At 47.1% G+C, this 12,259-nt stretch overlaps 1 protein-coding gene across 3 annotated transcripts in view; it reads left to right on the top strand.

Annotated features, from left to right (window-relative positions):
• The window catches only part of F13A1 (coagulation factor XIII A chain), a 125,248-nt gene that overhangs the window by 36,420 nt on the left and 76,569 nt on the right, over window positions 1-12,259 (top strand). For all 3 annotated transcript variants that reach the window (XM_064476161.1, XM_064476162.1, XM_064476163.1), the window contains exon 5: window positions 1,957-2,208. In XM_064476161.1, the coding sequence (XP_064332231.1) occupies window positions 1,957-2,208 (252 nt within the window). The remainder of the gene's footprint in view (window positions 1-1,956; window positions 2,209-12,259) is intronic.

The raw sequence follows: 12,259 nt of genomic DNA, 5'->3' as shown, positions 1-12,259 counted from the left end.
CACATAGATTTTTGTCTCTGAGAGTTTATTTTTACCAAGCTCATGTCATATTGAATACCGTGCGCTCTCAATCTCAGTCAGTGTTTAGTGGCAACAGCTGCCACAAGTCCCTGTAATAAGTGAATTATGGTCCCATTTAGCTGGCGAGATTGCTTTGGATGTCTACGCTTCGGCACTAATGGGGGCTCCAGAGAGCCATGACGCGTCCGGAGAAAGGGCAACCTCAGGCCCCAGTCTGTACATGTACACGAGGAGCATATTCAGGAAGTTGGGGGATGGTGGTGCCTCTGGAGCTGACGGCTCCTGCAGTTGGGCTTATGTCCAGGCTTCCCGGAGGCTGAGCCCCGTGTATTCCCAAGAACACCACCAAGACACTGTCACAACTTGGTAGAAAATCATTTTCAAGGCTTTATTGGATTTATGATAATATTCATTCTGAGTGTTGATAAACATATACCCCTAACAATAGCGATGCACGGGGCTCTAATCTTTCTCCCTGCCTTGCATTGTATGAATTGTTATTTTCATTAAGATTAAGCACCTTGCCGAATCACACAGTGGGAGCTGATGCCTCCTTAGGACGCTCTGCCTTCAACAACATGCCCGCCAGAAAGGTCTTTAAAGACCTCAGTAATTGGAGGGGCCAACACGAAGCAGCGTTTTGGTTTGTTACGATGCAGAATCCTCCACATGGTTCATGTAAAACAATTGACGTGAGTAAGTTTTACCCTGAAAGGTTTTTCTGCTTACAATCCAAACAATTTGTAGATGTATTCATCTGATTTGTGATTTTCATTAAGCCAAGAAGAACTGACCATCTAATACATTTTGGAAAATTTTGTGAGTGAAAGATTTGTTCCTGCTTAAAATATACATGCGTGTGTGTGTGTGTGTGTGTGTGTGTGTGTGTGTGTGTGTGTGTGTATTTGACTATCCTGTAAAGTAAACTATAAATTAAACCATAAGCCAAAGAGTTAAAGAACGCTGTAAGGTTGACTTTCGATACACAGTGAAGACTGACTTTTCAGGGATCCATTAGTAAAATTCAGTTTTGAGGTCAACACCATGAAATCAGAATTTGTTCCAAAATGACAGCAATAAAGAGAGATAAGAGTTAGCCTGCGAGAGCTTATGTATAAAGCATGAAGAGCCTGGACATACGGTAAAATGCTCTGACGTTTAATGTTCTATTGAAATAACAGGTAAAAATTTGTTATGCGTGAGAAATCATGTGCAAAGCATCTTACATGTATTATTTTATTTCATCGTTAGGTAGGCACATTAGTCTCATTTGCTGATAAAGAAAAAGAGAGGAAAATAGAGATTTGTGAAGGTCAAGTAGCTGCCAGAGGTTGCTGGGGGAAGGAAGCAGCAGAGCCAAGATTCAAACCTGGATAATTTGCCTCCGGGGCCTGAATTCTTGCCCAGGACAGAAGCCTAAATTACTAATGAGCTTGGCAGTAAACATGCTTCAGTTAAATATGAAAATAGTTACACGTGGACAACTAAAAATGTAATTCTATTACAAGTAGTAGGACAAATAAATTGATTTCAGAATAAATACAAACCTTTGCCTTAGGACCCTCAAAAAGCAATTTTACCTTTTTAGAGGGTGGGCTGTCAGGGAATGGTGACTTCACAGGAACCTGTAAGCTCTGCTTCTGTTTTAACGTCCACGTTAGTATTTCTGCATCTTATTTGAATTCATTGACAAACCAACTGATAAAAATCTCTGTAAGTATTATTGTTCTTCTTTTAACCTAGACATGACAAATCAGACCTTAAAAAAAGTTAAGAAAATTGACGACCAGCATGCAAGTTGGTAGCAAAAGTGATATTCAACCCAAGACTTATGATTTCAAGTCTAATGAATGATTTCCCACCTTCAGCTACAAAGGTGACAGACTGAGAACAAGGAAATGTCCCCAACGCAGCGTTTCTTCTTTCTCCTCCCAGGCCGCTACCCTCAGGAGAACAAGGGAACCTACATCCCAGTCCCCATTGTCTCCGAGCTGCAGAGTGGCAAGTGGGGGGCCAAAGTCATCATGAGAGAGGACCGGTCGGTCCGGCTGTCCATCCAGTCTTCTCCAAACTGCATTGTGGGAAAATTCCGCATGTACGTCGCTGTCTGGACCCCCTATGGCATCATCCGCACCAGCCGGGACCCAGAGACGGACACGTACATTCTCTTCAACCCTTGGTGTGAAGGTAAGGGCCAGGCATTTATTTTTCTCATTAGAAAAACAGTCCATGTGTTTCTAATGCATCTCTTTTTGAGGGATAGCAGAGTTGTTCTAGAAGACGTGTCCCTTTCCCATATACTGTCTGCCATGATTAAAAGTCAGAAAAAGACACAAAATTTGTCCTCAATATATATGAAGGTAATGCTGCTGTACATTTACTCCAGGAGATGACTGAAGGTTGTGCAAAGTTGCACAGTTAGCTAACTGCGGAGCTGTATGTTGATACCATCGCCTCTGTGCATGTTATTGCTCTGTAGACAAAATGGGCTTATTTAACTTGACTTGCAAAACTACTGGAGTCATAACCCGGCTCACATAACCAGAGTCAGGTGGATCCTGTCCACAGTGGGACTAACTTCTCTATGTCACTAATTCAAGAACAGAAAGACTGAATGTCTAAAGGATTCCATAAATTTGTTTATATGCATAGTGGGTGCAAGGTTTACAAACCGTGGCTCTGGATATGCAAACATGTAGCTTTGTTGTAACATAATACAACTTAATCTCTACTGCTATTCTGAGTCTTCCTTTCTGGCTGCAGCAGAAGCTTCATCTATATTCAAATAAACTCAGTCAAGTCCAAGGATTTTTCTACCAATCCCATTTAAAAACTCAGTCACACTGGTGTTTTCCTCTCTCCCATCCCTGCCCTTCCGTATCTGCCCTCTGCTTCCATACTTGGCACAAGGCTAATTTTAAGTTCCAGAGGCAGATGCTGTAGCAAATTGTGAGAAGAGGGTCCACTTTTAGGTCTTAAGAAATAGGTAATGAAGCACATAAAAGCTGACACGGGGTCAAAGATTCTCACATCACCTTGCACCGCATGCTCTCCAGTATCCTCCAAAATCAGTCTACGCTGGTGCTGATTTTGAACGTGAGAGCTGCATTTGAATCAGCGTTGATCCAAACTTACACACAGATGCTAAGTGAACAACAGTATTTTCTGCTCACGTGTAACAGAAACCTGGACCCTACTGACCTTTTCTTTGAAATCCCCATCATCTTGTGCCCAATCATCCTATCTATGAGATGGATGTTCAAGGCTGATGGTAACAGGAGATGCTAAGTGGGCCACGTGCACTTCAGAGGTCCGTTCCTGTTAACGGCAACCTGGTCAACCAGACACAAGGCGCTGTGCGACTGAGCGGACGGAGTGCTATTCACAGAGGTGGAGAAGACTGAGTGGAGTGGAGGTGTAGAGACAAACTAAGACTTTGAACATGTCTGGTTGGAGATAACTGCAGATACCCAAGCAGAAATGGCAGGGAGATATCCCGATACATGAATCTGGACGTGAGGATCAGAAATATAAATCTGGGCGTTGTCTGCATTTTTGGAGAAAACACAGATAAAGAAGGGAAGAAGGTGTAGTGTCAAGCCTCAGGAGGTCGGCACTTAGGGGTCTAACAGAGAAGGAATTAGCAGAGGAGACTGAGACGGGCGAGTATGTAGGAAGCGGCCTGTTGTAAGAAACTTGTACTCAAAAAAGCCATTCTTATGAAATTAGTAAACCAAGAGTTTGCTATTGATTTTGTTTGCATTACAAAAAGATAGGCATACAGCTTTGTATAACCGCTCAGTACCCGAAGGTATTTAAAGGATGGTGTGATTTCCCCAAACTTTGGTTTGTTCACGGCTTTTCTGGACGACCCTGTCTGTGTGAGATGAGGTGTATGTCTACGTGCATTTCCACTTCTGGGGCCACTCTTCTCGAGGGGAAAGGGTCAGTCTGACGTATTGATGTTACAGGAGGACCATTCAGGAGGCGGATGACCTAATAACCTTCAACTACCTGAGTGAGCATCTGCCAGGTCCTTCCGTTCAGAGTCACCTAGACCTAGGGAAGGCATGGCCCCGGCACACCATGCTGTGTTCCAGAGAAGGGGCACAGGGACCTCCCCTGGGCGTCACTGATGGGAGGAAGGTGGCAATAAAGCCAGAGAGATAAGTTGGGAAGCTGTGGCCCAGGATGAAGATGATGATGGACTGGACTACAGTGGTGGCAGTGGAGATGAGGAGGAGGGGATGGATTGGACAGCATTGGATTTAGAACAGAAATCACAGAGGGACTGAACATGGGAGGCAAAGCAGAGGGAGGAGTCAAGAATAACTAGGTGACTGGCTTGACCTGTAGGGTGGATGTTGGTGCCATTCGCAGAGCTGGGAAGACAGGGGGAGGTGAAGGGGAAGATCTAAGGGCGAAAGGAATAGTTACATTTAGAAATGTTAATTTGGTGACATCTGTGAGATACCTGAGGGAAAATGTCCAGTAGGCACTTGAATAAGTGAGTCTAGAGATCAAAGGTGGTGGCTGAGTTAGAGCTGTAAGTGTGAGCGCCCTCAGGGGCTGCTGGGTAAGAGCAAAGGTGGGACCAAAATGGAGTTAGTATCATCGGCTATTAGAGTCTAAACAAAGGACAAGGAGACTGGGAAGGAGCAGCCAGCAGGCCAAAGGAAGCCAGGGGAGTGGCCTGGCGCAGGGGCAGAGAACTGACTCAGGAAGACAGCGATGAGCCATTTGGGATGCTGCTGACTTGTTGACTAGGGTAAGAAAAGAAAGTGGTCATACCCTGTGAAATACAGACGTCACTGGAAAGTTAGAAAGATTGTTTTACTAGAGCAATGGGGACAGAAACCAGAGCTGTGGGTGCGGGCTGCAGCGCGATGGGGGTGAGAAAGTGATGGTAGCGGGTATGGCCGTCTCCTTCCGGAAGACTTTCTGTGAAACACAGATGGTGATGTGAAGGTCAAAGGAGAAGTTCTTAAAGACAGGACAGAGTGGGCGTAATTTTCTGGTGATGGAGACCAACCAGGGAAAAGAGAGGTTTCTGCCCAGAGAGAAGGCAGTGGTTCACGAGCTTGGCTGCACCCTGGGGGGGCTGGCTGTGGAGGCTGCAGGCTCCCCATCCAAACATTCTGACCAGTCTGGAGTCCAGCCTCGGCTTTTTAAAAAGCTCTGCACGTGATTCTGCAAGACTCCGCTGAGAGTCACTAACTCAGGGAGGGAAGTCCTCGAGTAGGCGGGATCCAGGGGACAGGGGAAGAGCCCTGTGTAGGTGAGACTGCCCATCCTGTGCTATGACAGGAGCGAGTGGCTGTGGGTGAAGAGGCAGGTTTTCTAGACCCAGTGGGAGGAGAATGAGGTTGCTCCCATCTTGTGATTCTCTTTTTCTCAACAAAGTGTAATGCAAAGTCATCTGTTGAGAACCAGAAGTGAGGAGGGAGTGCTGGGGGCCAGTCGGAGAGGACATGGGAGCTGGCACGTGGGAAGCAGGCTGACCACAGGGACACGCGGGCGGGTCTGCCCTGCTCCCAGAACACGGGGAAAACTGCCCCAGTGCCCCAGGCCCTTGACCTGGGAAGGTCCAAGCGTTTCTGCTGATTTCTTGGGGACGTGGTTACGGTCATCTCTGCCAGTAGGAATCCTACTTCCCCCAGTGCTGGTACCTGAGCTGCCTCAGAACCATTAAAAACAGCTGCACAAAACATCTGTGAATGTTTAGACATTAATCGCAGTGCGGTGTGGAGGGTGAGAGGAGGAGAGGCTTACAGTCACCTCTCGGTATCCCGGGGAGAGGGGGCGGGACATGGTCCCAGGGCCACCACGGACACCAAAGTCCGCGGGCACCCATGTTCTGTATTTGCCCTTTGTGCTCTGCATACCCCGCAGATTCAGCCAAAGGCGGGTGGGAAGCACAGCGTAGGATGTGTATTTGGTCGAATCCGCATGTGCGGAACCCGCGGGAGCGGAGGACCCGCAGAGCTGTGGTTCAGGACGTGGGCCTGTCAGAAGCCCTGGCAGGGCCTGCTGAAACTCCGCTCCCGTGCAGCAGCCTCGCGCTGGGTAGGTCTGGGCGGAGCCTGGGAACTTGCATTTCTAGCCAGTCCCCAGGGGATGCTAAGCTGCGGGCCAGGGACCGCACTCACGGAACCACTGGTTTGCATAATAGTCACAAAATAATAATTGCAAAACACCGGAGACTGTATTTACCCTTCTTAAAATTCCACTGAGTCCTCCCTACAGCTAAGCCCAGTCTCTGCACCTCACTGCCTCTTCTCTGCCCGCTCTTATTTTGCCTTGTTCTTCAAACTCTCCTCTCCCATCCTCTCTCCGCAGTAACTCTGTTATTCTCTCGTGCACAGCACTTCAGCCGGCTTCTTAACTTGTGTTCTTTGGGCTCTCCAATAGTCAGACCACACACCTTTGGTACTACACACTTTTCCAAAGCTGTTCTCTCCAGAAAAATTCTGGCGCCAGCTTTTAAGCTAATACCTTTTACATTTTTACATTAGTACTCACTGAGATCTCCCAGAGAAGGTTAATGAAATGAGAGAAAGAGGTCATCTCATTTCTCCCATCCTGTGGTTTTCCCAGCCTGGAAGCCGAAGTGTAACCCAACAGCGGGGTCTGGGTGATGCACCCCACACACAACCACACACACTGCAGCCAGACAATCACCCAGCTTTGGCCTCGCACCTGCTAGTCCATTACAAGGGACTCAGAAGGAGACAGTCTGGCAATTGGAAAGGAGATAAAAGGAGGCACCATGGCCCAAGTGGGAAAGATAATAGAAGGGAGAGTCAGAAGCTGCCAAAACAGAGCGAAGTGAGCGAGGTGCTGGCAGCACCACACTCTCCGTGCGGAGGTGACGTCCAAGGAGGCTGCAGACACGGGGCTGAAAACCCTGCGGGCCAGCACAGCGCTGATTGACAGGGAGTGTTCAGCTGTGTTCCTGGGGGCCTTCAGCCTGCTCTGCACTCATAGGCAATTTATCCTCCATAATCACTAAATCATTATGGGGATCAATAACAAGACCACGTGACCGAAGGGGGTGGATACGGGGAGAATTATCCGTTAGCCCTTTCATTTAATAGGGCTGCCAGGCTTCAGATCCGTCCCGGGAGGGCGCTCCTCCGGGTGCTGGAGAGACAGGTGTTCCCACAAAGGCAGCAGCACCAGGGAGCTGGGCATTTATCGTGAAGTCATCTTATTTTTCTGTCCACTCAGAACTCTGAATCTTTGGATGTATTCCCCTGTTTAAATTCAAAACGGTTCCAGATTGGTAGTCTAGCATCTGCCAGACAGTGTGTTCTGGAGGTTTCCGATGTTCCGCCCCGTGCTCGGTACCGGGGCCGTAGCCACCTGTTGTGTTTGGTCCTGCCCCGTGCTCGGTACCCGGGGCGGCAGCCGCCTGTTCTGTTTGCTTGGGCGTCAGTGATCTTCCTGGGATTCGTCTTTTTTTTTTAATTTTTAAACTTTTTATTAAAATGTAGCTGATTTACAATGTTAGTTTCAGGGGTACAGCAAAGTGATTCAGTTATACATATACGTACATAGACATTTTTTCTTTTCAGATTCTTTTCCATGACATGTTATTATGAGAAACCCTGTGCTATAGCGTAGGTCCTTGCTGTTTATCTATTTTATATATAGTGATGTGTGTCTGTTAGCCCCCAACCCCTAATTTATCCCTCCCTGCCCTTTCCCCTTTGGTAACCAGAGTTTGTTTTCTACGTCCGTGAGTCAGTTTTTGGTATGTAAATGTAATTTGTATCATTTTTTTAAGATACCACATATAAGTGATGTCATTATATTTGTCTTTCTCTGTCTGACTTCATGTAGTATGATAATCTCTAGGTCCATCCATGTTGCTGAAAATGGCATTATTTCATTCTTTTTATGGCTGAGTAATATTCCATTGTGTGTGTGTGTGTGTGTGTGTGTGTGTGTGTGTTTGTGTGTGTGTGTACACCACATCTTCCTTATCTAGTCATCTGTTGATGGACATTTAGGTTTCTCCCACATCTTGGCTGTTGTAAACAGTGCTGCTATGAACACTGGGGTGCAGGTGTCTTTTCGAATTAGAGTTTTCTCTGGATACATGTGTAGGAGTGGGATTGCCAGATCATATGGATTCGTTTTTTCTTAATCACTAGTTCCCCACCTCCTTCCCCATCTCTGATGTTCTCTTGTCTCATTCAGCCAGGCACCCTAGCCCTGAGCACCGTGCCTGGTACATATGGAATGTTTAATAAATGTCTGTGGCATTGATTTAATAATTCCAAGTAAATGCTTTCCAGGTTCACGGCACCGATCATCACAGGTAAGCCGTAAGTGTCCTCTCAAACCTTACCACCTTGAGAAAAGTCAGTGACATGTGGAGTGTGTGGGACCTGTCTGTGGGGACACCCCGTCTGTGGGGACACCCCGTCTTTGGGGACACCCCCGTCTGTGGGGACACCCCATCTGTGGGGACCCCCGTCTGTGGGGACACCCCGGTCTGTGGGGACACCCCATCTGTGGGGACACCCCCGTCTGTGGGGACACCCCATCTGTGGGGACACCCCCATCTGTGGGGACACCCCTGTGTAGATGTCTCTCTTTTAGCATCTGATGTTAAGTAAGCATCTGGTATTTCTGACTTTTTATTCGATGTGATTCTTGCTTTTTCCTTTAAACAAAGGAGTCAATTAAGTTTGGTGTAAAGAAATCAATAAATTTCCCATATCTGGATGCTTTTAATAGACAGTAAATAAATGTGACCAACTTGTATTTTATTATGACATTCGTCCTTACTCTTTGCTTTGTAATGATACGTGGTCTTGTGGACCCTTCAGTACAGAATGCAGTAACACACCAGGCCTGGTGTTCTGGGGGCGACACTAACCAACACCCCTTCCTCTCAGAGACCCTTGAGCCCAGACCAGAATTTGCATCCTCAGGCCAGAGCCGTTCATCCATCAGTCCACAGATATTAATAGTACCTCTCCCCCAACGCCCTTGACAACATAATTACCCATGGGTGATGCCACGATATTGTTTATTCATTCACACACATGAAGGGTCGATGCTGAAGCAGGCACTGGGAATGTGGGAGTGAAAAAGGCAGTCTTTGTCCTCAAAGGGCAGCTAGTAAAGGTTTCACAGATGAGCTACTAGTGAGTCACACCCTGAAACGCGCTGAGATAAGTCACGGCACAGCAGGAGGACGTAACGGGGGCTCTGACAGAGCTGGGGAGCGGGGGGGACAGGTGTCCAGCCCCTCGAGCAGTGCATGTGCACAGCAGCACTCGGAGAGCTGGTTAACTGAATTTTTGTGACGTCTTAGCAAAGCTTCTGTGAAAGTTTTAAGCCCTTATTTATTCAAAGCGTCTATTAAACGCAATAGCATATCCCCCCCTTGCAAGTGTCCAAATCACTGGAGGCCCATTCATCTTTCTCAGACCAAGTGAGCGGTGTTTGGCGTGACATTACAATCAGAAGGGAGCCCAGAGAGCTCACAGGAAACGTCATTTTCAGTGGCATATAGACGACTCCAGATTCAGGGTCCAAAGCTGTTCCTGGAAGGAGCAGGGCTGGAAACTCTAATGAGAATTCACCTGCCCGACTCACGTGGTCCATACTTCCTTACGTGGGCAGTGTGTTTCAGATCTTCAAAGGATGCTCAAAGCCAGTATCTTCCTGCATCCTGTGTTTCAGAAAGCAGGTTCCTTCTCCCACTCAGCCTAACAGGGTGCCAGGCCCAGCGCTAATGCCCATAAATGTTCGCTGAATTGAATTGATAACCACCTCTCCGAGAGGCCAGGACAGCATTATCAGCCCCGTATTTCAAGAGACAAAACAGATCTTGTGGTGTTACCTAAAATGTTCAAGGTCATATAGAACATCGGGGAACAGGCTGGGGCTAAAACCTGGATATCCTGATTTGGTCAGGGTCCGTTCTCTCATTTTCGGAGCCAGAACCATTGGCATCCTGTATTTGTGTAATAAAAGGAACAACCGGCCTGGAAGCGTCTCTGATATTCTAATCAACGCTGGAAAATCCGGCCTTTATAAATAAGTAAGTAAGTAAGTAAGTAAGTAAGTAAGTAAATAAATAAATAAATAAATAAATAAATAAATAAATAAATAAATAAATAAATAAATATAAAACCAGGTTGATAGCTACAAGATCAAACGAAAGTTTTCATCGCAAAAAAGAAAAGAAAGAAAGAAAAATTAAGCATGCCAACAAGGGCACAGGCTCCCTTTGAGAATATCTGACATTTTCTTTGTAGAATTTGCTTCATGAATAATCATCTCTTCTGAAGACGTTTAAGTGCACTAAAAAGTCCTTAACCAGCAAAACTGGCAAAAAAGCACAAATCAGATCAACTTCCCAAGCCGGCCTGAGCGGTGATGTAATCAGCCTGTTTTCAGGGACCGGACGTGGACCCCAGAGTGGAGGAGTCACTTGCCTGTGTTTTCTGGGTTCCTTCCACCCCAGAGTTCACAGGGACAAAGGCAGGCCTCTAGAGAGGCTGTATTAAATCATTTTAGGAAGACAGTGGCTCTGGCCCCTTCCGGGGAAAAAAAAGCGCGGACTGGGAATACCGCTCCTTCGTGCGCCTCAGCGTCTCCCAGTTCCTGTCGGTGGGAACAGTGTGTCCCCAGAGCACACAGCCTGGTGGGGTTCACCACCCCTCCTGATTTACTCCGAGATGGAGACACACATCACGGCGACACCAGTCCGGAGTCACACTTCCTCTGCGCATGCAGCCACTCCCTCCAGGACTGATTAATCCCCACAGCACGTCTTCCCTCCTCCTTCAGCACTGCTCAGCTTTTATATGAAAGGGAGGCAAGGAGAAGGGGTTCCTCATCCCCCACTCACCATTTCTCCCTTCACCAAAGAGGTGAGACATGTTGCCTTTCGGAAGGGGCCAAGCCATGATCTCTTCTAAAGGAGCAGAAACAGAATCTGACTCTGATTTAAACTTCTTTGCAGTCTCTTTGGGGATAAAATATTATGATAGCATCCCCAGCTCCACAGTTTTCTTTGATCCCTTTGCTGGGCTTGACTTTAACGACCTTAGCAATGGGACTTGCTTTACCTTTAAAATATCATGTAAATAAGCAAAAGGAAAGCTGCAGCCCAGGTGGTGATAAACAGCCCTCCTTCTCCCCACGGGCTCATGCACATAATCAGACCAATAGGCTCAGCATTCATTTGTACATGTTTGTTGTAAGTTCTTACTTCCTCTGGGTGGAGAGGCAAGTGGTAAATTCCAGGGGTGCCAGGAATCAGCCCTACAAGGGAGTCCCAACATTTCTCAGCCCACAATTTTCTTTTTTCAACTGCCCACTCCTCCCACCACAGGAATTGTAAAATCAATGGGGCCATTCTGCTTTATTCCTGGCCTCCCGTTAGTCACCCTGGACGGGTGGCTGTTTACAAGGCGTGTCGAAGGCGCGTCCGGGGGCAGAGGAGCTGGGTAGGGCGGGCGGGGCCGTTAGCCACACTCATCAAGGGCGCTGTGTGGGCTGTTTTCCTCTTGACTTTTATCGTGGTGGCGGTTTCCCGGAGGCTTCTTAGGATCAAGAAGTTGTCAGTCGGTCCATGGAGCTGTCACTTCAACTCCACGAGCTCGGGAGACCCAGCGTCCCCTGTCCGCTCTCCCGTGAGAGGTGTAGCTCCCCGCCCCCACACGTGCACACACACACACAAACACACACACACACACACACACCCCTGCCTGCTCACAGTTGGGATTGTTGGGGGACTGGAACACTAAGTTACTCGTCAGCTTGCTGTGCCTTTTAGCAGTGGAGGAGTGTCCTCCAGTTCACAAAGTGGAGAACCCAGTTTCCCTCTCTGGATCTAGAAGAACCTCACTGCACCTCTAATACTAACAAAAAAATTTACAAAAAAAAACAAAAGCAACACCAAAAAAAAAACCCAAACAAACCCAACAACAGAAATCTCAAGCAGTAAATGAGTAGGTTTTCCTGTTTTCATCAGCCTATCGCAGGTTTTTGAAGTCACCATGGTGAAGCCTTTTTTTATTAAACCTCACTTTGGACAACTGTATTTTAAAGTGACAGATCTGAATAAAAACAAGGGAAAGAAAGCACTGCTCTCCGCCCTCAATCTTCTTTTAAAATCATAAATAAATTTAAAATTAAAATCAAGGCTCCCCATTTGATTTCCTTCCCTTGTTGTGGATTCATGATTATGCCCCGTCCGCTTTGAGGC

Source organism: Camelus dromedarius, chromosome 19 (assembly GCF_036321535.1).
Source record: "Camelus dromedarius isolate mCamDro1 chromosome 19, mCamDro1.pat, whole genome shotgun sequence".
In the NCBI taxonomy this organism is placed as follows: domain Eukaryota; kingdom Metazoa; phylum Chordata; class Mammalia; order Artiodactyla; family Camelidae; genus Camelus; species Camelus dromedarius.
This window is presented reverse-complemented; position numbering and strand designations above follow the sequence as displayed.